Consider the following 24,668-nt stretch of genomic DNA (forward strand, 5'->3'; position numbering starts at 1 on the left):
TTGAACGAAATATCCAATGTCGAGAGGTCGAATTAATGGGTGAATGAAAAGGTAGAGTCTCAAGCTTCCATTAGAAAAATAGATACAGCATTGCCGTGGAAGTTAGGAGATACGGGTTCTGGCTCAGGATGTACTGGAAACGCCTTGGACAAGCCCTACCCTACTCTGGCCGTCAATTTGCCCATTAGACAATTTGCCCATTTAAGGTCTGGAAGCTTACGAGAATCAGTGGAAGAGAAATGTACCAGGAAAGCTTGATAACAACGGCACTTGTCTTTTCCGCTCTAGCCTAAACACTTGACGCTCGGCGGAGCCAGCGGGAATCAGGGACTACACCCCGAGAACCCAGTACCCGGGTCCGCGACTTCCCCGAGCCTACGTCACTGGGGCGCGACGGCGTTGTCCTCGGGACTGCAGCAGCTGAGAAATTCCATTCAGTGAAGGCGAGCTCTGGGCCAACAGAGGGTCACACCGTTTCCGAGTCCCTCGGAAGCTCAGTTCTCAGTGCACCATCGCCCACCGCTCTCCCTTTTACTTCACCCTATCTGACTCTTGCCCCGGACCTTGTGAACCCCGCCCGGAACGTCCAAAGCCGAGTCTCATCGCGGCTGCGCAGGGCACGTGCACAACCTCGCAGAAGTCTCGGCGATTGGCTGTGACGCAATTTCCGGCGTGAGCGGCGAAAGCCGGGAGGGCGAGCGAGAGTGCGACCAGGCAGCAGGCTGCCGGCGGGCGGGCGGACGGCACGGAGGGAGGGAACAAGCGAGCAGTGAGTGAGCCAGTGAGGGCGGCCGGGTCCCGAGGTCAGCCGAGATTCCGCAGGTACCTCTGGCCCCCTCCCCGGAGTCCACAGCGCCTCCGGTGTCCAGCGGATCGGACACGGCCCGGCTCGGCCATGGCCTCGTTGCTGAAGGTGGATCAGGAAGTGAAGCTCAAGGTAGCGGCACCGGTCCGGCCTTTTTGCCCCTCGCTTTGATCCCCCAGCAGTCTGAACGGCTTCCTACCCCCCATGGCGTCTTTGTCTCCCTGGGGATACCAGCTCTGAGCTTCCGCTCGGCTCAGCCCAGCCCCCAGCTCCCGGGGTCGGCTTCGCGGGAGAAGAAAATATAGGATGGCTTTCTGTACCGCGTCTGATGATGAAGAGTGCGGGGGACACCTCCGCGAACACGTGTTGGACTCAGGGCTTTAGGCCGGTGACAGCTGGAAATCCCCCAGCCCAGCAACGTACCCGGGCACTGCCCCTGCCCTTGGTGGCTGGTCTGCCTCGTATCATAGGCCAGATCTGGGTGGGGGTTGGCACGTTTGTGAGCTCACATCTCCCCTAACTACCTATCTTTTGTCTGCTTATGAAATTCAGACAGCATCAGACACAGGGAGGGAGAGGAGAGGAGACAAGCAGGTGCTGCCCTCAAGCCCTGCGTCCTTCTCCTGAGATGGAAAAATGGGTCCTCAAAAAAATAAAGTATTTGCAGTCTGGGGGCCTCTCAGCTTCTTATTACAGTTACAAGGTGAGGGAAAGACAGTTGGATTTGGGATTCTCTATCCTGCTCTTACCTCTGTCACCAGGTACTCAATTGCTCTCTTTGTTAATTTTAGGTTGATTCTTTCAGGGAGCGGATCACAAGTGAGGTGAGTGAAATAAATAGAAAAATAGGTGTTGGTTAATTGAGAGTTTCCCAAAGAGGAGATATCTATATAGAGAGAGACCTTCCCACAGATACTAATTCAGCTGTATTTTCCCTCTTTAGGCAGAAGACTTGGTGGCAAATTTTTTCCCAAAGAAGTTATTAGAACTTGATAGTTTTCTGAAGGTGAGAGACCCTTTTCTTTCCTCAGATTCCCCAATATTTTTGGCCCTGGTACTACTGTCAAGTGGGACAAATTGTGTGTTGATTCTTCTTTTTATTTTTTTAAACTGTAAAAGCACTTTCATTTCTTGCCCTTCAAATCAAATACTTCTTTGCTCAACTTGAAAAGATTAATGTTTTGGGGTGGGTGTCTTTCAGGAACCAATCTTAAACATCCATGACCTAACTCAGATCCACTCTGACATGAATCTCCCAGTCCCTGACCCCATTCTTCTCACCAATAGCCATGATGGACTGGATGGTGTAAGTGTCCTATGTTTATCTTTGTGTTCTTGAGCAGTAGGTCCTCTGTCCTCTCTTTCCTTGTCAGTTTAACATGTACAGAGGGAACAGTGGGATTTGGACCTGGGAACCAGGACTCTGTTATAGACATGATGACTCTAGTGTACTCCTTTTATTTCTTATTTATTTATTTATTTTTGAGAAAGAGTGTCACTGTTTTTTTTTTTTCCCCGGGCTGGAGTGTGGCAGCTCAGGCACTGCTCACTGCAGCCTTGACCTCCCAGACTCAAGCGATTTTCTCTCCTCAGCCCCCCAAGTAGCTGGGACTACAGGAGTGCGCCACCATGCCCAGCTGATTTTTGCATTTTTTGTAGAGACAGGGTTTCACCATGATGCCCAGGCTGGTCTCAACTCCTAAGCTCAAGCAATCAGCCCACCTCGGCCTCCCAGAGTTGGGATTACAGGCGTGAACCACTGCATGGGGCCTCTAGTATATTCCTTTTAGACCCTGAGTTTCATTTGTGACATGAAGTCAATATGCTAATGCTACTCTCAGTGTTAGAGTGAGTTTCAAATAAAACTGGCTTCATCAGGTTACCTGGATTTTCCCATAGCTCTGAAGAAGACTTTACTTACCTTTTTACTATGTCCTGAGTAGTATTATGGAATACAAAGTTGTTCTTGCTGTAAAACTGCAATCATAGTCTTTGCTCTGCATTTTTAACACCTCGTCCTTATCAGTCATGTGTCCACATGCTGTTAGAACACTGATGATACTGTATTATTGTCTGTAGTACTGCGTCACTGATGGAACTTGTATATCTGGAAGGCAGAATCTATCTTCTTTTTTGTTTGTTTGTTTTTTGAGACAGAGTCTCACTCTTGCCTAGGCTAGAGTGCAGTGGTACGATCTTGACTTAATGCAACCTCTGCCTCCCAGGTTCAAGTGATTTTCCCTCCTCAGCCTCCTGCGTAGGTGGGATTACAGGTATACACCAACACGCCTGGCTAATTTTTTTATTTTTAGTGGTGGCAGGGTTTCACCATGTTGTCCAGACTGGTGTCGAACTCCTGACCTCAAGTGATCCGCCCACCTTGGCCTCCCAAAGTGCTGGGATTACAGGCATGAGCCACCGTGGTCCAGCTGGAAGGAACTGTCTTAATCTTTGTATTCCCAGCACCTAGTGTTGATCCTGGTCTATGGCAGTTGCTAAATACATGTTTGTTGACTGAACAATGTGCTCCTTTGTGGAACCAGCAGATTTGTACATATTCCCTTAATTGCCTTCCCTGCTTTGATTGGTTCGTTTTTCCTATTCTTTATAATACTTAATGTCTTGTATTTCTGGAAAGATTGGTCTTCCCAACTAGAGCATAATTTGCTTTGTGGCAAGAACCCTTTCTTTTTTTGAGGGAGGACAGAGTCTCACTCTGTCACCTAGGCTGGAGTGCAGTGGCACAGTCTCGGCTCACTGCAGCCTCAAACTCTTGGGCTGAAGCCATCCTCCTACCTCAGCCTCTCAGATAGCTGGGACTGGAGGCACATGTGCCATCATGTCCAGCTAGTTTTTGTAATTTTTGTGGAGATGGGGTTTCCCTACATTGCCTGGGCTTGTCTCAAGCAATCCGCATGCCTCGGCCTCTCAAAGTGCTGGGATTACAGGCGTAAGCCACGGCGCCCAGCCCAAGAATCTTTTTTCTTTTTCTTTTTCTTTTTTTTTTTTTTTTTTTGAGAAGAGTTTGGCTCTTGTCACTCAGGCTGGAGGGCAGTGGTGTGATCTCAGCTCACTGCAACCTCTGCCTCCCAGGTTCAAGCAATTCTCCTGCCTCAGCCTCCCAAGTAGCTGGGATTACAGGTGCCTACCACCACGCCCGGCTAATTTTTTGTATTTTTGGTAGAGATGGGATTTCACCATGTTTACCAGGCTGGTCTCAGGTCATCCACCCACCTGGGCCTCCCAAGGAGCTGGGATTACACGTGTGAGTCACTGCGCCCAGCCTCCAGGAACCTTTTCTTAAAGCTTTATATGTACTTAGGAAATTGTACAGAAATTAATAACACAAGCTATGAGGCTGAGGAAGGGATTAAACTTGTTTGAAGTATCTTGTGATGGAGATGTGGGTGTCAAAAGCAGGCTTATTTCTGCCTCTTTGTATCCATAGCCCACTTATAAGAAGCGAAGGTTGGATGAGTGTGAAGAAGCCTTCCAAGGTAAGAGCCACCCTTACCTCCTCTCCCCTCACCCCACCCCTGACTTGCAGCCCTGAGAAGCAGGATGGATCTAGTGTTCTCCTGACCAGGAAGCAAGATCTAATCTTATTTCCCAGAAGTAGCATTCCCAGCTCCTCCAAACGTGCTCATTATTTAGTGCTCTAAATCTGGTTTTCCAATAAACAGAGTTTAAGGCTTTTGTCATATTTTAGATGCTCATCTGTTGTTCTTTTGTTCATCCATTCTCGTTGATTCTCACAGTGGTGTCATGGTAGGATTGTGACAAATGGAAGGCAGAGTTCATAGCATGTGATAGGTGTAGGGAAAATGAGAGAAAAGTAGGGGATGCTGTGTCCTTTCCTCTTCCCTGATCGTTTGACTTTTGTATCTCTGCTAGGAACCAAGGTGTTTGTCATGCCCAATGGGATGCTGAAAAGCAACCAGCAGCTGGTAGACATTATTGAGAAAGTGAAACCTGAGATCCGGCTGCTGATTGAAAAATGTAACACGGTGAGGCACAGGCTAGTGACCTATGGGCCTGCCCCAAGTACCCCACTTGAAGTACAAAAAACAGTAGGTGTAGGGGTGGTGTGGGAATTGACAGACTAGGTTTTGTGTGTGTGTGTTTTTTGAGATGGAGTCTTGCTCTGTCACCCAGGTTGGATTACAGTGTAGCCATCTTGGCTCACTGCAACCTCTGCCTTCTGGGTTCAAGGGATTCTCCCGCCTCAGCCCCCCGAGTAGCTGGGATTACAGGCACCTGCCAACACACCCAGCTAATTTCTGTATTTTTAGTAGAGACGGGGTTTTAACATGGTAGGCCGAGCTAGTCTCAAACTCTTGACCTCAGGTGATCCACCCGCCTTGGCCTCCCAATTTGTTGGGATTACCGGCGTGAGCCACCATGCCTGGCCAGACCAGGTATTTTGACTTCTCTGTTCCTGGCTCTGGTCCCAGCAGTCTGAATTGTGTACTTCATGGCTTCAGCCTTCAGGCAAAGGTCTTCATATATTTTTTGGCATCCAGGTGAAAATGTGGGTACAGCTCCTGATTCCCAGGATAGAAGATGGAAACAACTTTGGGGTGTCCATTCAGGTAATGTACCTGCATCACGAACTAGGAAGAGAGGTTTGGGAGAGATGCTCTCATCTTTCCTGCCTTATCTTTCTTCCCTTTCTCTTTGGGGCTGCTATGGATGACATGGCTTTTGATGCACCTGTTGTTTGTTTGTTTGTTTTAGGAGGAAACAGTTGCAGAACTAAGAACTGTTGAGAGTGAAGCTGCATCTTATCTGGATCAGATTTCTAGGTAGGGCTGCTTGGGCTTGGCGAGGCACTGGGGGCTGATGAGGTGGTGGGCATCATCAAGGGTTTCCTGCAGCTTCCTCCTCTTCTCTCTCCTTCCAGATATTATATTACAAGAGCCAAATTGGTTTCTAAAATAGCTAAATATCCCCATGTGGTAAGTAAGGGGTTTGTGGCCTGAGGGTGGAGGTGGCAGCATAGTGAAGAGTGACTGCTACTGGAAAGGAGCTGTCTGGGAGCAGCTGGGCCTCGGGGACTTAGCTTTTTCCTCTACTCTCCTTGCAGGAGGACTATCGCCGCACCGTGACAGAGATCGATGAGAAAGAATATATCAGCCTTAGGCTCATCATATCAGAGCTGAGGAATCAATATGTGAGTAACCTCAATCCTTGTCCATAGTTGCTGTGGTTTCTCTTAGTTGAGAATATTGAAATTTTCTGAAGGGCTAAGATGAGGGTCTGAGGTAAAATGAGTAGAGCAAATTCTGTTCATCAACTCAATGTTGACAACCATGAAGTCATCTAGCAGGATATCTCACTGCTTTCTACCTGAGTGGAGGGGTGTGCAATATAGTATGGTTAAGATACGGGTGTCAGAGTCAGACAGACTTAGGTTTGCAACCGGGTCTACCTGTATTGTGTGACCTGGAACAAACTGTTCAAGCTCAAACTTCAATTTCTTCTTTAAAATGGGACTGAAGAGGCCAGGCACGGTGGCTCACACCTGTAATCGCAGCACTTTGGGAGGCTGATGTGGGTGGATCACAAGGTTAGGAGTTCAAGACCAGCCTGGCCAACATGGTGAAACCCTGTCTCTACTAAAAATACAAAAGAATTAGCCAGGCATGGTGGCAGACACCTGTGATCCCAGCTACTCCGGAGGCCGAGGCAGAAGAATCGCTTGAACCCAGGAGGCAGAGGTTGCAGTGAACCAAGATCGCACCACTGCACTCCAGCCTGGGCAACAATACTGAAACTCCGATTTTAATAAGGGGTGTGGGGGACTGAAGAGTACCTGCTGCACAAAATTGTTTTGTTTTGTTTTTTTAAATAAGTGAGATAACACATTAAAGGACTTGGTGCAATTCTCACTATGTTAAGGGCACAATACATGTTAGTTGTTATTAGACACTTGGGGCCTTGGAAATACCCATTTACACCCAGTTGTAGTGTAAGAGAGGTGGCACTGCCTCCCTGAATGCAGGCTCTAGTGAGATTAGAATTACAGGAAGTCCTCACTTAACATTGTCCATAGGCTCTTAGAAACTGAGACTTTAAAAATGATGTATGTCAAAACCAAGATTTTTTTCATTAGCATTGTAACAAAACGACATTGAACAAAGTGACATTGTTCGAAACCATGTTATCTGGGGACTTTCTGTACTTGGTTTGTTTACCTGCTGTACGTTGATTTGCTTAAAGTCGAAGTTGCTAAGAACTTATTGATGACATTAAGGACTTACTGTATGCAAATGATTGCTTGGGGATTTGTGGAGGGGTCTCTCATTTTCTTGGTGAGGTAAGCTTGTACAGATGTGTGATTCTCCTGATTCCTCTTCTCCCAGGTCACTCTACATGACATGATCCTGAAAAATATCGAGAAGATCAAACGGCCCCGGAGCAGCAATGCAGAGACTCTGTACTGAGGCCAGGGCCAGGGCCAGGGGACTCTGTGAGTCTGGCTCAAGACCGACATTGCCTTGGTTTGTTACATGACTATCGTGATGGGGAAACTGGCTGGAAATAGTAATCACACCTCTCTGTTTTTAGTTAGAGTCTAATGAAACTCTCATCTAGTTCTGTGATGTGTTTACCTCTTTTTTCAGGCCTCAGGAACTCTTCTATTTCCTTCCCTAATACCCCACACCCAACCTGTCCTAATTTCTGGAGAACTCCAGGTTTGTGTGTGCAGGATGTTGGCACAAAAATACTTGTGTTTCCACTCTCCTCTCCCTCCTGTGTCTTGGGCTTTATGTTTTCTTCCTTTTGATGATTAGTTGGTTAAAAGCTGAGGGAATTGGAGGGAAAGTGCCAGGTGTTTTTTAGGAACTGGGGTGGTGGGGAGGGGGGATCAAGTCTTCCTCACATGAGGTTATTGTCTCTTTCCTCTATGGGCATTGGATCCTCCCAAGTTGCCCTGGTGATGACTTAGGGCTTCACATCTGTGTACATCCCACCTTGAATCTTGATCATGACGAGAAACACCTTAGGCCTTCAGTCAATTCCCAAGCTCCTTCAGATGTTTTTATAATGGGGGTTTTCACATGCACATATGTGTATGCATGTATACACCCATGCAGACATGCGCACACACCCTCCTACTCCATTACCTAACATACCCTCTCTTTCCATGATCCCTGTCACATACCTTTCAGGAGGTGATGGTTGTCTTAGTTGTCATCTACCCAGACAAACATCTTGGGCCTGTCCTCCCTCCTAATACTGTAGCCTGTTGGTACCCAGGGTGAGTTGGTGGAGAACACAGAGATGAGAAGCAGAGGACTAGGAGAAGGCCTGTCCCTCTCTGACTCAGTCCTTATTATCATTATTGCAAAAGCTGGTCCTTTTGACTCCTGTTTGCCTTTTCCCAGGCAGTTGTCAGTTGGGGTGAAGGTGTCGGCAGGTGTGAGGTCCGGATGCTGCTGCTCATGTTGGGCTTTCCTTTTGGGAAATACTTCTCTTATATATAGTGTTGGGACTCCAGGGAAAGCAGTCATTGGGGTGTGTGTGTGTGTGTGCATGCACACACATGCATATACATGTTTGTGTATGTGGAAATGTGCTAGGCAAGTGAAAACTATAGAAGAGTTGCCTCCTGTCTCTTGAATCTTCCAGAGATACCACTTAATTGTTAACAGCTTTTGTGTTAATCCCCATCAGCCCCCAGCTCTTTTATTCCACCACTGCTGGAGAGTTGATATCTGCAGTCAGCCTGCCAGTGACTCTTAGTGTCTGTTTCTTTTATTCTTCCTGTCTCTGTCTTCCAACCCCCAATAATATTTCCACCTGGCTTTTTTTACTCCCAATATTCTGTAGAGAAGGAGTCAGGATGCTGTCTTCCCACGAATAGTACTCAGTAACAAACCAATTGCATTTTAGTTGGGCAGTGCCCCCGCCCACCCTCCAGATCGCTTCCAGTTGAAACCCTTCCCTCCTCCCACCATGTGTTCCTCAGTTTCCCTTTCTCTTTGTTGGATTGTTCCGCTGCCGCCCCTCCTCACCCTACCACCCTTGGATCGTAATGTAAAATTCTTTTACCATGTCAAGAAATTATTAAAAATACAGGTACTTTGACCTCTTTCTAAAGCTGCAGACCCTGGTGCAATGCTCTGGTGGCTCAGGACGTACTCATGCTCACGTGTGCACGTTCGGACACCCACCTCCATGGACACCTAGCCATCCTGTCGTGTGTCCTGATGCCAGTCAAGCTGAATCTTTTCCCCAGTATAGTGGAAAGACTCAGGCTTCTGCCTACCAAGCAAGGGTGGGTCCTTCATTTGTGTTCATTCTGAATTACTGAAAGTGAGTTCTTCCCAGACCTGAGCTGCCTTCTCTCCCTACTTTCAGAAGATCCTTGTTCCTTCCTTCCCCGGCGATACCCATGAACTGCCAGTAGAGGCTGCTGTAGTTCCGTGTGTAGGAAATGAACTGGTTCAAGGCATGTCCTACCCAGTCATTTTCTTTACCTTATATGAATCCTCCCTGAATAATGTCTTAAGTTTCTTGAGGAGACTCTAGTTTTGGTTTTCACATTCCTTGGAGGGCTGCCTAGGAATCTATCTCCCTCTGAAATAAAGTTTCCTCAACTTCCACCTTGCAAGTAGCCTTCTGGTTTCCAGTGATCCCCTCGTGGTCTCTGTAAAAAGAGTCTAAGGTCTTGAGCAGTGGAAGGGCAGCTAGCTGCTATGTTGTGTTTCAGAGATGACTACCAAAAGCCAGCAGTTTGTGAGTGCCCCCGCTGGGCCAGGCTGTTAAGTACCTGATGTGCATGATGACATTTAATCTTAAGGAATATGTAGAGTAGTTGTATCCATTTGTTACAGATGAGGACACTGAGACTCAGGATGAGTATTCCCGCTAGGGTTACACAGCTGAGGGAACTGGGATTGGTGGACAAACCTGATTACTAAGGCCAGGCCCTCAACCACTCCACTGGATGGAAAAGGCCTGAGACTACAAATTAAGGGCTTGGCGTTAGGCCACAGGCAGAATTGAGTGCTTACTGCTGAACAAGGCAGTACATCCTGGAGCTTTGAGTTGCAGCTCCTGCCAGGAGGTAGGAAAATGGATAGTTTAGTGCTTGCAAGCAGGCTGCAGAACTTAATTGGGCATCTGAGGTTTGTACTCTTCCTGAGACCCATTCCGGGTGGAAACTGGAGGTCAGCATTGTTAACTCTGATTCCCTCTGATCTGGTCTAAATGATGGAAATCAGTAGTTGGTACTGACTGCTACCAGTGGGACTTCAGGGGCGAGGAAGAGGCTGTGCATGTGGAAGTAGTGCCTTGGGCCAAACCACAGGACAGAAAATTGGAACAGAATTACATAAAACAAGGTCAGAAATTTCCTGTCCAACCCATGGGGTGGAGTTTTCTCCATTTCTCTCCATCCTAGTGAATATAAACCTGGACTTGATGTCAGTAACTGGAAGGAGCAGCTGTTAGAACTCTGATTTCAACTCTCAGCATCCGCCATGCATCTCAAGATAGTCCTGGCTTTCCTGGCACTGTCGCTCATTACCATCTTTGCCCTGGCCTATGTTTTGCTGACCAGCCCGGGTGGTTCCAGCCAGCCTCCCCGCTGCCCCTCTGTATCCCACAGGGCCCAGCCCTGGCCACACCCTGGCCAGAGCCAGCTGTTTGCAGACCTGAGCCCAGAGGAGCTGACAGCTGTGATGCGCTTTCTGACCCAGCGGCTGGGGCCAGGGCTGGTGGATGCAGCCCAGGCCCGGCCCTCGGACAACTGTGTCTTCTCAGTGGAGCTGCAGCTGCCTCCCAAGGCGGCAGCCCTGGCCCACCTGGACAGGGGGAACCCCCCACCTGCCCGGGAGGCACTGGCCATCGTCCTCTTTGGTGGACAACCCCAGCCCAACGTGAGTGAGCTGGTGGTGGGGCCGCTGCCTCACCCCTCCTACATGCGGGACGTGACTGTGGAGCGTCACGGTGGGCCCCTGCCCTATCACCGTCGCCCGCTGCTGAGAGCTGAGTATATGCAGATGTGGACACATCTGAAAGAGGTGGAGCTACCCAAGGCACCCATCTTCCTGGCTTCCGCCTTCAACTACAATGGCTCTACCTTGGCAGTTCTGCATGCCACCCCTCGGGGCTTGCGCTCGGGGGACCGAGCTACTTGGATAGCCCTCTACCATAACATCTCAGGTGTTGGTATTTTCCTTCACCCTGTGGGGCTGGAGCTACTACTGGACCACGGGGCCCTGGACCCTGCCCACTGGGCTGTCCAGCAGGTCTTCTACCTTGGGCGCTACTATGCAGACTTGGGCCAGTTGGAACAGGAGTTTAAGTCTGGCCGGTTGGAAGTGGTTAGAGTCCCTCTACCCCCACCAAATGGGGCTTCATCCCTGAGGCCTCAGAATTCCCCAGGTCCTCCTCCCCCTCTTCAGTTCTCACCCCAGGGTTCCCAATACAGTGTACAAGGAAATCTGGTGGTATCCTCCCTCTGGTCATTTACCTTTGGCCATGGGGTGTTCAGTGGCCTGAGGGTTTTTGATGTTCGGTTCCAGGGTGAGCGAGTGGCCTATGAAGTCAGTGTCCAAGAGTGCGTGTCTATCTATGGTGCTGATTCACCCAAGACAATGGTGACTCGCTATCTGGATAGCAGCTATGGACTTGGCCGTAACAGCCGAGGCTTGGTGCGGGGAGTGGACTGCCCCTATCAAGCCACAATGGTGGACATCCATGTATTAGTGGGCAAAGGGACAGTCCAGCTGCTCCCGGGTGCTGTGTGTGTGTTTGAGGAAGCCCAGGGACTGCCTCTTCGAAGGCACCACAATTACCTTGAAAATCATTTCTACGGTGGTTTGGCCAGCTCAGCCCTTGTGGTCAGGTCTGTGTCGTCTGTGGGCAACTATGACTACATTTGGGACTTTGCGTTCTACCCAAATGGGGCACTTGAAGGGCGGGTCCATGCTACGGGCTATATCAACACCGCTTTCCTAAGAGGGGGAGAGCAGGGTCTCCTGTTTGGGAACCGTGTGGGGGAGCACGTGCTGGGAGCGGTGCACACACATGCCTTCCACTTCAAGCTGGACCTGGATGTGGCAGGTGAGTGCTGAGCGGATGAGGATGGAGGTTGGGGGTAGGGTGGGGTGGGCAGAGGGAAAGGAAGGGAATCTCTCAGGTCAAGCTGAGATCTCGAGTGGCAAGAGTGAGGTGTTCCAGCACCACAGCTCCAGTGGCAACAGAGCAGGGACTGTGAGCATATTCAGTGCAGTCAGCCTGGTACTGGGCTACTGGGTCTCTGGCAAAAGGTGAAAGGTGTTCCCCTGCCCAGCCCTTCGGACTTGCTGTGATTGTGAAATTAGTTTAAATGTAATGCTGGGCATGATTGCCTTAGCCTCAAGTGACACTGGGTAGGTGAACGGGCCCTGTCAGAGGCCCAATGGGGCTGGAGTTGGAGCACTTTGCTTCTTCCTTTCTGAGGGCCAGTGGGGGTGGGGAGAGCAGGGATCTGAGCTGAGGTCGGGAGCGATCTATCTAGAGTCTTCAGGGTGGGGGTGGACCTGGAGGCTTGAGAAGGGGAGGGTACTATAGCTGGGGTTGTTCCCCAGGATAGGGCCACTGCTGGTTGGGAGGGCCATCTCATTCCTGTCATCTCTTGACTGGTGACATGGCAGACAGCTTGGTGCGGGTATGGAAAGGGATTTTTCAAGCACAAAGGGCTCAAAGCACAGAGGACTTGCTGTTCCAGCAAGACTTTGTCAAGGACAGAAAAACTTCAGAATCACAGACGTTTAGATTCACAAAGAAAATTAAACTCACTGGACCCTCTCCATTTTAAGGGAAACTAAGGAAGGTGGGGAGAGATGGGACAGGAAGTGACTGCCAAAGTATAGTGCAACGTAAACTCAACTTGGATTTCTTGCGCGATGTTTCCTCATCCTCATGACATGTGCCTGCCTGCGTGTGTCTGTATGCGTGCACTTGCACTGTGGTCGCAGTGGGCTGGAGGGCAGAGAGGACTAATAGCATGATTGGAATGATCATATTAACTAGATTATCCTTTGACATACTTGGATTTTGACTGTCTTCTGATTGGAAGTTTTTCTTTAGCATCAAAGAGCCTGGTTTTGGGAAGTAACATTTATTGGATCCCTAGCATGTGCAGCATGGGCTGCGGCTGTGGGCCAGAGAGGCTGTGTCAGGCACCAGTGCACAGGATGGCTTCAGAGGCACCAGCATCAGCACAGTGTCTCCTGTGCCAGGTGCCTTCATATAGGTCTCGTTTAAAGGAACTAACAGTCCAGACCTGCAGAAAGTGTGTGGCCAAGTGCTGAGTTAGGCGACGCAGGTTATGGATGCTGTAGAATTCTCAGGAGCTCCCAGACAAAGGTGTGAATGTGCTCGCTTCTGAAAAAGACCGACAGTACTTCCTACCTTGCTGAGATCAAAAGTGAAGTCAGAGCAGGGAGGAGTATGTGGGGGACCAGGGGAAAGGATTGGATTTTCTTTTCTTTTTTGAGGCAGAGTCTCACTGTCACCCAGGCTGGAGTGCAGTGGTGCTGTCACAGCTCACTGCAGCCCCAACCTCCTGGGCTAAAGCAATCCTCCTGCCTCAACCTCCTGAGTAGCTGGGACAACAGGCACACACCACCATGCCCAGTTTTTTTGTTTGTTTTTTAATTTTTTAAACAGTCTAACTCTGTCACACAGGCTGGAGTGCAGTGGCACAATCTCAGCTCACCACAACCTCCGCTTTCCAGGTTCAAGCGATTCTTGTGCCTCAGCCTCCAGAATAGCTGGGATTACAGGCATGCACCACCCCAGCTAATTTTGTTAGTAGACACGGGGTTTCACCATGTTGACCAGACTGGTCTTGAACTCCTGGTCTCAAGTGATCCACTCGCCTCAGCCTTCCAAAGTACTATGAGCTACCATGCCCAGCCTTTTTTATTTTTTTTAAGGCAGTGTTTTATTCTGTTACCCCAGCTGGTCTCCAGCACCTGGGCTCAAAGGATCTGCACCACCCTGCCACCAGCCTCCCGAGTCACAAGCCCCCACACCCGGCTCGGGAGTCAGTTTTTCAGCTAGCTTGTCCAAGACAAATACTGTTATCCCTTTCATAGTTAAAAGAATGTCACCAGTCAACTGCATGTGCCTTTCTATTTATTGGGGACAGCCATAGAACAGCTTTAATTATGTCCAGTGTAGGGATTCAGAAAATGAATCTGTGAAGCAAATTAGTCTAGGGACTGTTTGGTAGTCCATTGCTAATAGAACTTTCTGCAGGGATAGAAATGTTCTATATTTGTGCCACGACTCTCAACAATAGTCACTATCCATGTGTGGCAACTGGGTGCTTTTAATGTGGCTAGTCTCAGGGATTTATTTTATTTCATTTTTATTTTATTTTTTTGAGACAGGGTCTTGCTCTGTTGCCCAGGCTGGAGTGCAGTGGTGTGAACTCAACTCACTGTAGCTACAACCTCCTGGGCTCAAGTGATCCTCCCACCCCAGCTTCCCAAGTGGCTGGGACCACAGGCATGCACCTCCATACCTGGCTGATTTTTTTTGTTTGTAGAGTCAGGGTTTCGCCACGTTGCACAGACTGGTCTGAAACTCCTGGGCTCACATGATCCACCTGCCTCAGCCTCCCAAAGTGCTGGGATTGCAGGTATGAGCCACCTCACCTGGCCCTGAATTTTAATTTTCATAGCCACATATGGCTAGTGGCTACCCTATTGGACAGGCAAGTGGGAAGAAGATAGGAGTTTCCGCTTGCCCAGACCTCCCGGCTTCCAGCACAGTGTGCTCTGATGCTCTCCACCTTTTGTCACACCAGTGCAGTGGACATCATGGAAAAGACAGGGATCTGGCCCAGAGACCTTACCTGGTATGGAACTCATCTTCCTTCCCTCACCCTGGCAGGGCTGAAAAACTGGGTGGTAGCTGAAGACGTGGTGTTTAAACCTGTGGCCGCCCCCTGGAACCCAGAGCACCGGCTACAGCGCCCACAGCTGACTCGGCAGGTGCTGGGAAAGGAGGACCTGGCAGCTTTTTCCTTGGGAAGTCCCCTACCCCGCTACCTCTACCTGGCTAGCAACCAGACTAATGCGTGGAGTCACCAGCGTGGGTACCGAATCCAGATCCACAGCCCCCTTGGCGTACACATGCCCCTGGAGAGTGACATGGAGAGGGCCCTCAGCTGGGGGAGGTGAGGAGGGCCCTGGACTGGGTGGAAGGGAAGGACTGTTTCTCCCCCACCCCAGCCCTTGGAGACTCCCAACTCCCTGTCCACGGCTACCATTCATCCCTGTACCTCCCCTCACACCCAAGTTAGATACACAGTGGGAAGTGGTCTCACACAGAATCTGATGTAAGGGACTTCTGGGGCCAGTAAAGGCACTTGGCATTTTCCAACACCACCTTCTTGACAATGATTCCTGGTCAGATACCAGCTTGTGGTGACCCAGAGAAAGGAGGAGGAGTCACAGAGCAGTAGCATCTATCACCAGAATGACATCTGGACACCCACAGTTGCCTTTGCTGACTTCATCAACAATGAAACCCTCTTAGGAGAGGTTGGTTGCCCTAGGGATGGAGGAAAGGGACACCCGTGGGCATGGCATCTTGGCTATCCGGCCTCTGGCTATAGGTTAGGAGGAATGGCTGATTTCCAGTTCATAGGTTCACAGGCCATGCAGTTTTCTGATGACCAACACAGGTCATCCCTCCTGGGGTGAGATTAGCTCTGGGACACTGGCTCCCTGGCTCCCTGCACAGCTGCTTACATTGATTGCTCCTCTTGTATAGGCACAAGCCGGGGCGGAGTGGAAGCCAGGCTGAGGCTGGAGGCTGGGATTGTGGCTGAAGGGTGGTTCTTTGGGTCTTGCTTCCATAGTCTTCCAGCTCCTCCCTCTTCCTGCAGGATCTGGTGGCTTGGGTCACAGCCAGCTTCCTGCACATTCCCCATGCCGAGGACATCCCCAACACAGTGACTCTGGGGAACAGAGTTGGCTTCTTGCTCCGACCCTATAACTTCTTTGATGAGGACCCCTCCATCTTCTCCCCTGGCAGCGTCTACTTTGAGAGGGGCCAGGACTCTGGGCTCTGCAGCGTCAATCCCGTGGCCTGCCTCCCCGACCTGGCAGCCTGTGTCCCAGACTTGCCCCCTTTCTCCTACCATGGCTTCTAATCCTGAGGGTGTGGTGGGGGCCGTGGTTAGGCACAGGTACCTTTCTCTGTTTCCACTTTCTGTTCCATGTGCTTTTATTACACCTACTGCCCATATTCCCACCCTCTCAATGTTCCTCTCACACTAAACCCCCATCCGTCCCTTTGGTTAATTCATTCTTCCTGTTCATTTCTAAAATTTTAAGTTATAAAAATGATTTAAAGCCGGGCGCGGTGGCTCAAGCCTGTAATCCCAGCACTTTGGGAGGCTGAGGCGGGTGGATCACGAGGTCAAGAGATCGAGACCATCCTGGTCAACATGATGAAACCCCGTCTCTACTAAAAATGCTAAAAATTAGCTGGGCATGGTGGCACGTGCCTGTAATCCCAGCTACTCAGGAGGCTGAGGCAGGAGAATTGCCTGAACCCAGGAGGCGGAGGTTGCGGTGAGCCGAGATCGCGCCATTGCACTCCAGCCTGGGTAACAAGAGCGAAACTCCGTCTCGAAAAAAAAATAATATTAATAAAAATAAAAAAATGATTTTAAAATATTCAGGCAAAAATACCACAACTCTTACTACTCAGAAAGAGCTGGTGTTCACATTATAGTAGACATTTCTTTATGCATGTGCGTTCAAAAAGAAAAGCAGATAGAATTTTGGAGAACATGTTATATGTAATTTATAATAAAAAATATGAGAGGAATTTTACTTGAATTTATTGTTTGACATTTTAAGTATCTAGGGTTTTCCAGAGAATACTAAGGACTCTGGCCAGGGAACTTAGCGACGGAAGACAGAGGGTAGGGGGATAGACCTGGCCAAGGAATGTTGTTTGGAAAGCGAAAGGGGCAGGGGGTGGGGGTCTTTGGAAGGAGAACAATAGTGTGAAGTTACAGGAAAGAACATCTGGCCCTGACTAAGTCGGGGGTTGGGAAAGAAGCTGGGCTGAGGGCAAGCGAGGCCGCTCTGCACAGATCCCCTCCCTTCCCGGGATGAGCTGCATTTTCATGCTCAGCTTGGCTGGCTGCATTATCTTGAAATTTTCCTTCCCCTTCCCCCAAGCCTCAACTCTCCCCAACTCCAACCCTGACCCAGAACGTAGAATCTGATTTGGAGCGTGGAAGACAAAACCATGTAAGGTCTGTGGAAATCACAGCTGCTCAGACCCGCCTCCAGCTCCGGCCACCCCGCCCCCTTGCCCGAGCCTCCCTGTGTCCTTCCCACCCTTAGTCCCAGGCATCTGACTACTGGGAACCTCAGCCAGAGTCCAGGAGTGCCCCCCGCCACCATCAGAGCCCCCGTCTTGCTGGCCTGAGAATACATTGCTCTCCTTTGGTTGAATCTGCTATCCCTCTTCATGGGAAAATGAACCAGAAGACCATTCTGGCGCTCCTCGCTCTGGCTGTCATCACCATCTTTGCTTTGGTTTGTGTCCTGCTAGTGCGCAGGGGTGGAGATGAGGGTGAACCCAGCCAGCTTCCCCGCTGCCCCTCCGTATCTCCCAGTGCCCAGCCTTGGCCACACCCTGGCCAGAGCCAGCTGTTTGCAGACCTGAGCCCAGAGGAGCTGACAGCTGTGATGCGCTTTCTGACCCAGCGGCTGGGGCCAGGGCTGGTGGATGCAGCCCAGGCCCGGCCCTCGGACAACTGTGTCTTCTCAGTGGAGCTGCAGCTGCCTCCCAAGGTGGCAGCCCTGGCCCACCTGGACAGGGGGAGCCCCCCACCTGCCCGGGAGGCACTGGCCATCGTCCTCTTTGGTGGACAACCCCAGCCCAACGTGAGTGAGCTGGTGGTGGGGCCGCTGCCTCACCCCTCCTACATGCGGGACGTGACCGTGGAGCGTCATGGAGGCCCCCTGCCCTATCACCGCCGCCCCGTGCTATTCCGAGAGTACCTGGACATAGACCAGATGATCTTCGACAGAGAGTTGCCCCAGGCTTCTGGGCTTCTGCACCACTGTTGCTTCTACAAGCCCGGGGGACGGAACCTGGTGACAATGACCACGGCTCCCCGTGGTCTACAGTCAGGGGACCGGGCCACCTGGTTTGGCCTCTACTACAACATCTCAGGGGCTGGGATCTTCCTCCACCATGTGGGCTTGGAGCTGCTGGTGGACCACAAGGCCCTGGACCCTGCCCGCTGGCGCATCCAGAAGGTGTTCTATCAAGGCCGCTACTATGACAGCCTGGCCCAGCTGGAGGCCCAGTTTGAGGCCGGCCTGGTGAACGTGGTGCTGATCCCAGACAATGGCACAGGTGGGTCCTGGTCCCTGAAGTCCCCTGTGCCCCCGGGTCCGGCTCCCCCTCTGCAGTTCTATCCCCAGGGTCCCCGCTTCAGTGTCCAGGGAAGTCGAGTGACCTCCTCACTGTGGACTTTCTCCTTTGGCCTCGGAGCATACAGTGGCCCAAGGATCTTTGACGTTCGCTTCCAGGGAGAACGACTAGCTTATGAGATCAGCCTCCAAGAGGCCTTGGCCATCTATGGTGGAAATTCCCCAGCAGCAATGGTGACCCGCTATGTGGATGGAAGCTTTGGCATGGGCAAGTACTCCACGCCCCTGACCCGTGGGGTGGACTGCCCCTACCTGGCCACCTACGTGGACTGGCACTTCCTTTTGGAGTCCCAGGCCCCCAAGACAATACGCGATGCCTTTTGTGTGTTTGAGCAAAACCAGGGCCTCCCCCTGCGGCGGCACCACTCAGATCTCTACTCCTACTACTTTGGAGGCCTTGCAGAAACGGTGCTGGTCATCAGATCTGTGTCCACCTTGCTCAACTATGACTACGTGTGGGATATGGTCTTCCACCCCAGTGGGGCCATAGAAATCAGATTCCACGCCACAGGCTACATCAGCTCAGCATTCCTCTTTGGTGCTACTGGGAAGTACGGAAACCAAGTTGCAGAGCACACCCTGGGTACAGTCCACACCCATAGCGCCCACTTCAAGGTGGATCTGGATGTAGCAGGTAAGGCATTTTGGTGGGGAGAAGACTTCTGGAAGAAGGGCTGGCAAGTTGTTTCCATTTGCTCTGGTTTTATATATATCCCAGAAAGGAAGATGTGGATTTTTTGTGCTTCCCCTTTTGCTGGATGAGAGAGAGTTGGCTGCTGAGTTTTATTTGGATCTTAGCTCACTGGCTGGGTGCAAAGCTGCAGCCTTCCTCCACGTGATCTCATCAGAAGATCTTGGGAAATGGCCAAGCTGAGGGAGGAAGCAGGATCTGGGCTAACAGGGTCCCCATTGCCCTCTTCCCTCCCTTATACTGATCTGGGCTCCGCTGCTGGGAGGCAGCCCTCCGCTTCTCAGCTCGTTTCTGTGTCTGGCCTGTGGTGCTGGTGTGTTGGAGGATCTCTTTGTATTCTACCAAGTCCCTGGCATGTGCAGGTCAGACATGGAACATTCCAGGTTGCACATTTCCTTTGGAGATGGACCCTCCTCTCTGATTTTCCTTCTTTCTCTGGGCACAATTCACTTAAGTGTGAGGGGTTGCATGGATCCTGTCGAGCATTCTAGATAGATCCTGGAGTCTGGTCACAGGGAGAGGCAAGGCTACATGATGGCTTGGAGTCTTCATCTTTGTCATTTCACTGTCCTGCCCCACATTGAGTCCATCATCAGGTGGTTTTTTTTTAAATTTTCCTCCGTTTTGCACCTGCAGTATCTCACCGGATCACACTGCCATGCCCTGCATGCCCTCTCTCTGCTGTTTCCACTGTTCTTGCTCTCGGATCCAAGAGCCACTCTGCACCCAGAGGACTTCCCATGCACAGCAGCCTGCCCTGCACTCAGTTCTCACTTTCCTCCTTGCCTGTGGGGATCCCATCCACAGAACCCCCTCAACACTCTGTCCTCCACAGTGCGGCTCCAACCTGCCTGGCCGTGCTCCGCGCAGCTGCGCCCCGACACTCCACATCCCTGGACACGTTACAATCAGGCATCCTCGTTTTTCCTTATGCTTTGTTTCTCCTTAGAATGTCCTTCCATGGCATCTCTTTTGGTAATGTCCTTTAAGGCCAGGCTGAAAAGTGGCCCAGAAGGGCCCCCATTTCCTGCCTGCACCTGTATTCCTCTGACCCGGAAGCTGCCTAGGCCATGCTCCTCTCACAGGACAGGCCAGTCAGTGGTTTGCCTGTCTGCATGGAAAGCGAGAGGGTAAGGATGATGCTCATTCATCTCTGTCTCCGGGGGCGAGTACAGTCCTCTCTGCTAATGAATGCTGAAAGAATGAATGAGTGAAATTGAATGAAATATTTTAATTTATAGGTCAACAGCTTTGGCTGAAGGATTGCAGGTATCTTGGGGAGGGGGAAGAGAAGCAGGGCACACTGCGTTCTGAGCTGCTCTTTGGCCCCCACTCTGAAGCCAGGTGGGGGCAGAGTCCAGAGGAGCAAGGGCAGTTGCATGACAGGCCCTCCCCCATCCTACCCCGAGCAGGACTGGAGAACTGGGTCTGGGCCGAGGATATGGCCTTTGTCCCCATGGCTGTGCCCTGGAGCCCTGAGCACCAGATGCAGAGGCTGCAGGTGACCCGGAAGCTGCTGGAGACGGAGGAGCAGGCCGCCTTCCCTGTGGGAGGTGCCACTCCTCGCTACCTGTACCTGGCCAGCAACCACAGCAACAAGTGGGGTCACCCTCGGGGCTACCGCATCCAGGTGCACAGCTTTTCTGGAGAGCCGCTGCCACAGAACAGCTCCATGGAGAGAGGCTTCAGCTGGGAGAGGTGAGTGGTCAGCAGTCAGAAAGGAAGGGGGCGATCAGAGTGGGAAAGGAGCGTTGGAGGACATTCAGCTCACACTGTATGGGAAGGGAGAGATCTCTCAGGAAGGCTTTTCCTTTTTTTTTTTTTTTTGAAACGGAGTCTTGCTCTGTTGCCCAGGCTGTAGTGCAGTGGTACAGTCTCACTGCAACCTTCGCCTCCCAGGTTCAAGCGATTCTCCTTCTTCAGCCTCCCTAGTAGCTGGGATTACAGGTGCACACCACCACGCCTGGCTAATTTTTGTATTTTTAGTAAAGACAGGGTTTCACCAGTCTCTACTAAAAACACAAAAATTAGCCAGGCATGGTGGTGTGCCAGGCTGGTCTTGAACTCCTGACCTTATGATCCACCCGCCTCAGCCTCCCAAAGTGCTGGGATTACAGGTGTGAGCCACTATGCCTAGCCAAAGGCTTTTCTAGTTATCCAAAGGCACCATGGTGGGCAGGTTTTCCCCTTGAAGGCTAAAGCCCAGTAGTGAGAACTCTTCTGTTTTGGATGTGAGAGGGGTTGTGCTGTGAAATGGCTGGGGATAAAAGGAGGACCAGACTCCTCTTAGGGTGTCGTCAGGGATTCTGTAGCACTGAGTCGGTTGTGTGAATGCAACTGGGGAAGCTGAACTCTGAGCACTCAGCTCTCTTTCATCATAATCAGACAGCAAGATGGGGTCAATGGCCATGGAGGCCTGACCAGTGCCTCCCTAGGTACCAGCTGGCCGTGACCCAGCGGAAGGAGGAGGAGCCCAGTAGCAGCAGCGTCTTCAATCAGAATGACCCTTGGGCCCCCACTGTGGATTTCAATGACTTCATCAACAATGAGACCATTGCTGGAAAGGTCAGCTGGCCAGGGTGGGGGACATGGGAGGAGCCTTACTTTCTCTTGGGAGGGTCCCTGAAAACCACCTGCTTTCCTCAGGGGTGCTGTCTCCTGCCTTCTGCACTTCAGGGGATCTGATTATTATCCTTTGAGGGAATCATCCTGAGCTAGGTGTCCATATGCAGACAGTAAGTGAGGCTCTGGGACTGAGATCCTAGAGCCCTTGTAGTTCCAGTTTCATGGACTGAATCCTTTCCAGGCTCCAGGACTCAAGGAGGGATGGAAGTTACCAGGGAAAATGACATCTCCTGTATCTGAAGCTTCTCTCATTCCTGACTTGATGAATTTCACAATGTTGGCCTGTTTCTGCTTCCCAGCTGTGGTTCTCACTCCTCCACCCTTCTTCCCTCAGTTGTGGGGAACTGTTAGAGAGTTAGGGAAAGAGGAGCTGAAGTAGCCTGTGGGTTTCACCCTGTGGGGGTAGGTAGGCAGAGGGCAATATAATGGGAAATGTCAGAGATGGAGGCTGCAGGCCGGGGGCAAGAAGGCAGGTGTTCCTAATATGAAATGGACTGCTTATGCTTTGACTTCCATCCAGTAGGAAAAAATGTTTAAAGACTCCAGACTCCTTGGTAGCTGAATCCCTGTCAGGAAATGTCCTCAGCAAAGCCAGACCTCGTGATCCTCTTCCTTCACCCCTGCTAGGACTTGGTGGCCTGGGTGACAGCTGGTTTTCTGCACATCCCACATGCAGAGGACATTCCTAACACGGTGACTGTGGGGAACAGCGTGGGCTTCTTCCTCCGACCCTACAACTTCTTTGACGAAGACCCCTCCTTCTACTCTGCCGACTCCATCTACTTCCGAGAGGACCAGGATGCCGGGGCCTGTGAGGTCAACCCCCTGGCTTGCCTGCCCCAGGCTGCTGCCTGTGCCCCTGACCTCCCTGTCTTCTCCCACGGGGGCTTCTCTCACAACTAGGCCGTGCCTGGGATGGGGCACGTGGCCAAGGGCTCCAGGGCCAGGGCGTGAGGGATGGGGAGCAGCTGGGCACTGGGCCGGCAGCCTGATGTCCTCTCCCCTGCACCAGGACTCTTTCTTCTACTGCCCTCCCTCACATCCCCCTCTATGCCAGGAGCCTCCTGAGCCTGCGATGGCTGCCACAGGGGACACTCAGCCTTGTGGATGCCAGCCGTGCTGAGTTCCCATCCAGAGAGGCGAGGCATGGTCCAGCCTGGAGCCTGGAGCTGTGACCGAGGGCTTCCCTAGATAATTCCCTTTTTTTGCTATCTGGCTTTCCCAAATCTTTTTAGGCCACTTCCAAGGACTCTAAAGGGGGATGATTCCCTGGAGACCCCATGGTAGGGTTACCAGTCCTGCAAGTCCATACTGAGCTGGAAGGGATGCTTCTGCTCACATTCCCTCTCATCCAGGTTCCTTCTCTTCCTCTCTCTTACCTACTTCCTCCTCCTCCTGTTCCTGCCTTCTCTTCCATCCTGTAATTTTTCCTGAAGCCTGACATGATATTCGTACCTCCCAGCCCCTGGTGCTCCCCCAGCCCTAAGTTCTTAATAGCTTCAGTCTCCTCTCCAGCCCTGTGGAAGTCTCAAAGATGCAATGGGACACCTAATTGGAGTGGCCAATCCTTGTGTGTCCCTTGTGTCTGTTGCTTATTGGGAGTAGGAGTTGCTCCCACCTCTGTCCTGGGGCAGGGTGTGCTTCAGGACAGCTCCCTCTGCACATTTGTGTCTGCCTGCCTTGTGCTCTCTAGAGGAGGATGGTCATCGTGACAGAAGCAGCTCAAGTTAGCATTTCAAGTGGTTTTGTGGGTTCAATGATAATGAAGAATAGTCATTTTGTGCCTGGGCTCTGTATTCTGCAACAGCCTGTTTGGGAGGCTGGAAATGAAGGGTGAGCATCAAAGGTGAGAAGCCAAAGCCCCTAGAACTCCAGCCACTCAGCCAGGGGCTGTCCAGTCACATTCAGGCATGCAAATGAGCGGGGCCCTGGGTGGTGGGGGGGAGGGGCCTGGCCTAATGGGAAGGGGCCTGGCCTTTTCCAGGCTTGGGCTCCCCGCATCACTGCTATCCCTCCTGAGGTCTGGATTGGGGATGGGAACAAAGAAATAGAAAGAGTTGAGAAACAACAGAAATGTTTCTCCCTGAAGGATTGGTTAAATCAATTCTCATACAGCCTTACAATACTATGCAGCTAAAAAATAATTGTATGTCTTTATATACTAATATGTAATAATCTTCAAGTGAAAAAAGCAAGGCACAGAAATGTGTATAGCGCACTTCCCATTTGTGTTTTAGAAAGGAGGAGAGTATAAATACATGTTTGCTTATGTATGTCTATTCATTCAGCAGAGATGGATAACACTGATTACTTCTGGGAGGGGAACCAGGAGGTTGAGGGCAGGGGACGGAAGGCTCTTAGCACTTACGCCCTTTTGTACATTTTGAATTTTGAAACATGTGACTGTATTATCTATTCAAAATAAACAATAAATGGGCCCAAACAGGATTGACTTTTTTTTTTTTTTTGAGATGGAGTTTCACTCTTGTTACCCAGGCTGGAGTGTCATGGCACAATCTCAGCTCAGCACAACCTCTGCCTCCTGGGTTCAAGCAATTCTCCTGCCTCAGCCTTCTGAGTAGCTGGGATTACAGGTGTGCACCATCATGCCCAGCTAATTTGTAAATTTTTAGTAGAGACAGGGTTTCACCATGTTGACCAGGATGGTCTCGATCTCTTGACCTCATGATCCACCGGCCTCAGCCTCCCAAGACTTTTTTTTAATTACATTTTTTTTTTTTGAAGCAGGTTGGGGATAGGGTAAAGTGGGTTAAGGAATGGGATCTGGGATGAAATTTTCTCAAGTTCCTGAGAGCCAGAGAAGCAGGTGTGGCCTCTAGTAACTCCTTTTGCCTTCTCATGTTTGTACATCTTTTTTTTTTTTTTTTTTTTTTTCTGAGACAGAGTCTTGCTCTGTTGCTCAGACTGGAGTGCAATGGTGCAATCTCGGCTCTCTGCAACCTCCGCCTCTCAGGTTCAAGCAATTCTCCTGCCTTAACCTCCTGAGTAGCTGGGATTACAGGCGTGCACCACCATGCCCAGCTAATTTTGTATTTTTAGTAGAGAT

General features: G+C 50.8%; 3 protein-coding genes across 5 annotated transcripts; all 3 read left to right on the forward strand.

Moving 5' to 3' along the window:
- The first annotated feature begins 656 nt into the window (after positions 1-656).
- On the forward strand, positions 657-8,899 carry PSME3 (proteasome activator subunit 3). Of its 2 annotated transcripts, none has more exons than XM_003942736.4 (11): positions 657-937; positions 1,597-1,629; positions 1,749-1,811; positions 2,007-2,111; positions 4,254-4,302; positions 4,700-4,812; positions 5,329-5,397; positions 5,543-5,610; positions 5,709-5,763; positions 5,892-5,978; positions 7,171-8,899. In XM_003942736.4, exons 1-11 carry the CDS (start codon positions 896-898, stop codon positions 7,249-7,251), a joined length of 765 nt encoding a protein of 254 aa, XP_003942785.1. In that variant the 5' UTR covers positions 657-895; the 3' UTR covers positions 7,252-8,899. The 2 variants fall into 2 exon arrangements, with proteins under 2 accessions (XP_003942785.1, XP_010328888.2); XM_010330586.3 differs by lacking the exon at positions 657-937 and adding an exon at positions 971-1,508.
- Positions 8,900-8,999: 100 nt separating this feature from the next.
- AOC2 (amine oxidase copper containing 2) lies at positions 9,000-16,835 on the forward strand. The gene is made up of 4 exons (XM_003942737.4): positions 9,000-11,884; positions 14,708-14,993; positions 15,231-15,360; positions 15,708-16,835. The coding sequence occupies exons 1-4, from the start codon at positions 10,297-10,299 to the stop codon at positions 15,972-15,974; spliced, it is 2,271 nt and encodes a 756-aa protein (XP_003942786.2). The 5' UTR covers positions 9,000-10,296; the 3' UTR covers positions 15,975-16,835.
- Positions 16,836-17,178: 343 nt separating this feature from the next.
- AOC3 (amine oxidase copper containing 3) lies at positions 17,179-24,044 on the forward strand. 2 transcript variants are annotated; one of them, XM_074389113.1, is made up of 5 exons: positions 18,118-18,208; positions 18,385-18,919; positions 20,389-20,674; positions 21,412-21,541; positions 22,229-24,044. In XM_074389113.1, exons 1-5 carry the CDS (start codon positions 18,200-18,202, stop codon positions 22,502-22,504), a joined length of 1,236 nt encoding a protein of 411 aa, XP_074245214.1. In that variant the 5' UTR covers positions 18,118-18,199; the 3' UTR covers positions 22,505-24,044. The 2 variants fall into 2 exon arrangements, with proteins under 2 accessions (XP_039332722.1, XP_074245214.1); XM_039476788.2 differs by having other exon boundaries at positions 17,179-18,919.
- The last annotated feature ends 624 nt before the right edge of the window (positions 24,045-24,668 follow it).

The sequence above is a fragment of the Saimiri boliviensis genome, chromosome 17 (assembly GCF_048565385.1).
Source record: "Saimiri boliviensis isolate mSaiBol1 chromosome 17, mSaiBol1.pri, whole genome shotgun sequence".
In the NCBI taxonomy this organism is placed as follows: Eukaryota; Metazoa; Chordata; class Mammalia; order Primates; family Cebidae; genus Saimiri; species Saimiri boliviensis.

Bases quoted from the DNA above. Each gene is read 5' to 3' on its own strand.
- PSME3 (XM_010330586.3), top strand. From the start codon at position 1,347: ATGAAATTCAGACAGCATCAGACACAGGGAGGGAGAGGAGAGGAGACA. The intron at 4,813-5,328 runs GTGAGGCACAGG...TTTGGCATCCAG, and splicing joins TGATTGAAAAATGTAACACG to GTGAAAATGTGGGTACAGCT. The intron at 5,764-5,891 runs GTAAGTAAGGGG...CTCTCCTTGCAG, and splicing joins TAGCTAAATATCCCCATGTG to GAGGACTATCGCCGCACCGT.
- AOC2 (XM_003942737.4), top strand. From the start codon at position 10,297: ATGCATCTCAAGATAGTCCTGGCTTTCCTGGCACTGTCGCTCATTACC. The intron at 11,885-14,707 runs GTGAGTGCTGAG...TCACCCTGGCAG, and splicing joins GCTGGACCTGGATGTGGCAG to GGCTGAAAAACTGGGTGGTA. The intron at 15,361-15,707 runs GTTGGTTGCCCT...CTCTTCCTGCAG, and splicing joins ATGAAACCCTCTTAGGAGAG to GATCTGGTGGCTTGGGTCAC.
- AOC3 (XM_039476788.2), top strand. From the start codon at position 17,320: ATGAACCAGAAGACCATTCTGGCGCTCCTCGCTCTGGCTGTCATCACC. The intron at 20,675-21,411 runs GTGAGTGGTCAG...GTGCCTCCCTAG, and splicing joins AGAGGCTTCAGCTGGGAGAG to GTACCAGCTGGCCGTGACCC. The intron at 21,542-22,228 runs GTCAGCTGGCCA...CACCCCTGCTAG, and splicing joins ATGAGACCATTGCTGGAAAG to GACTTGGTGGCCTGGGTGAC.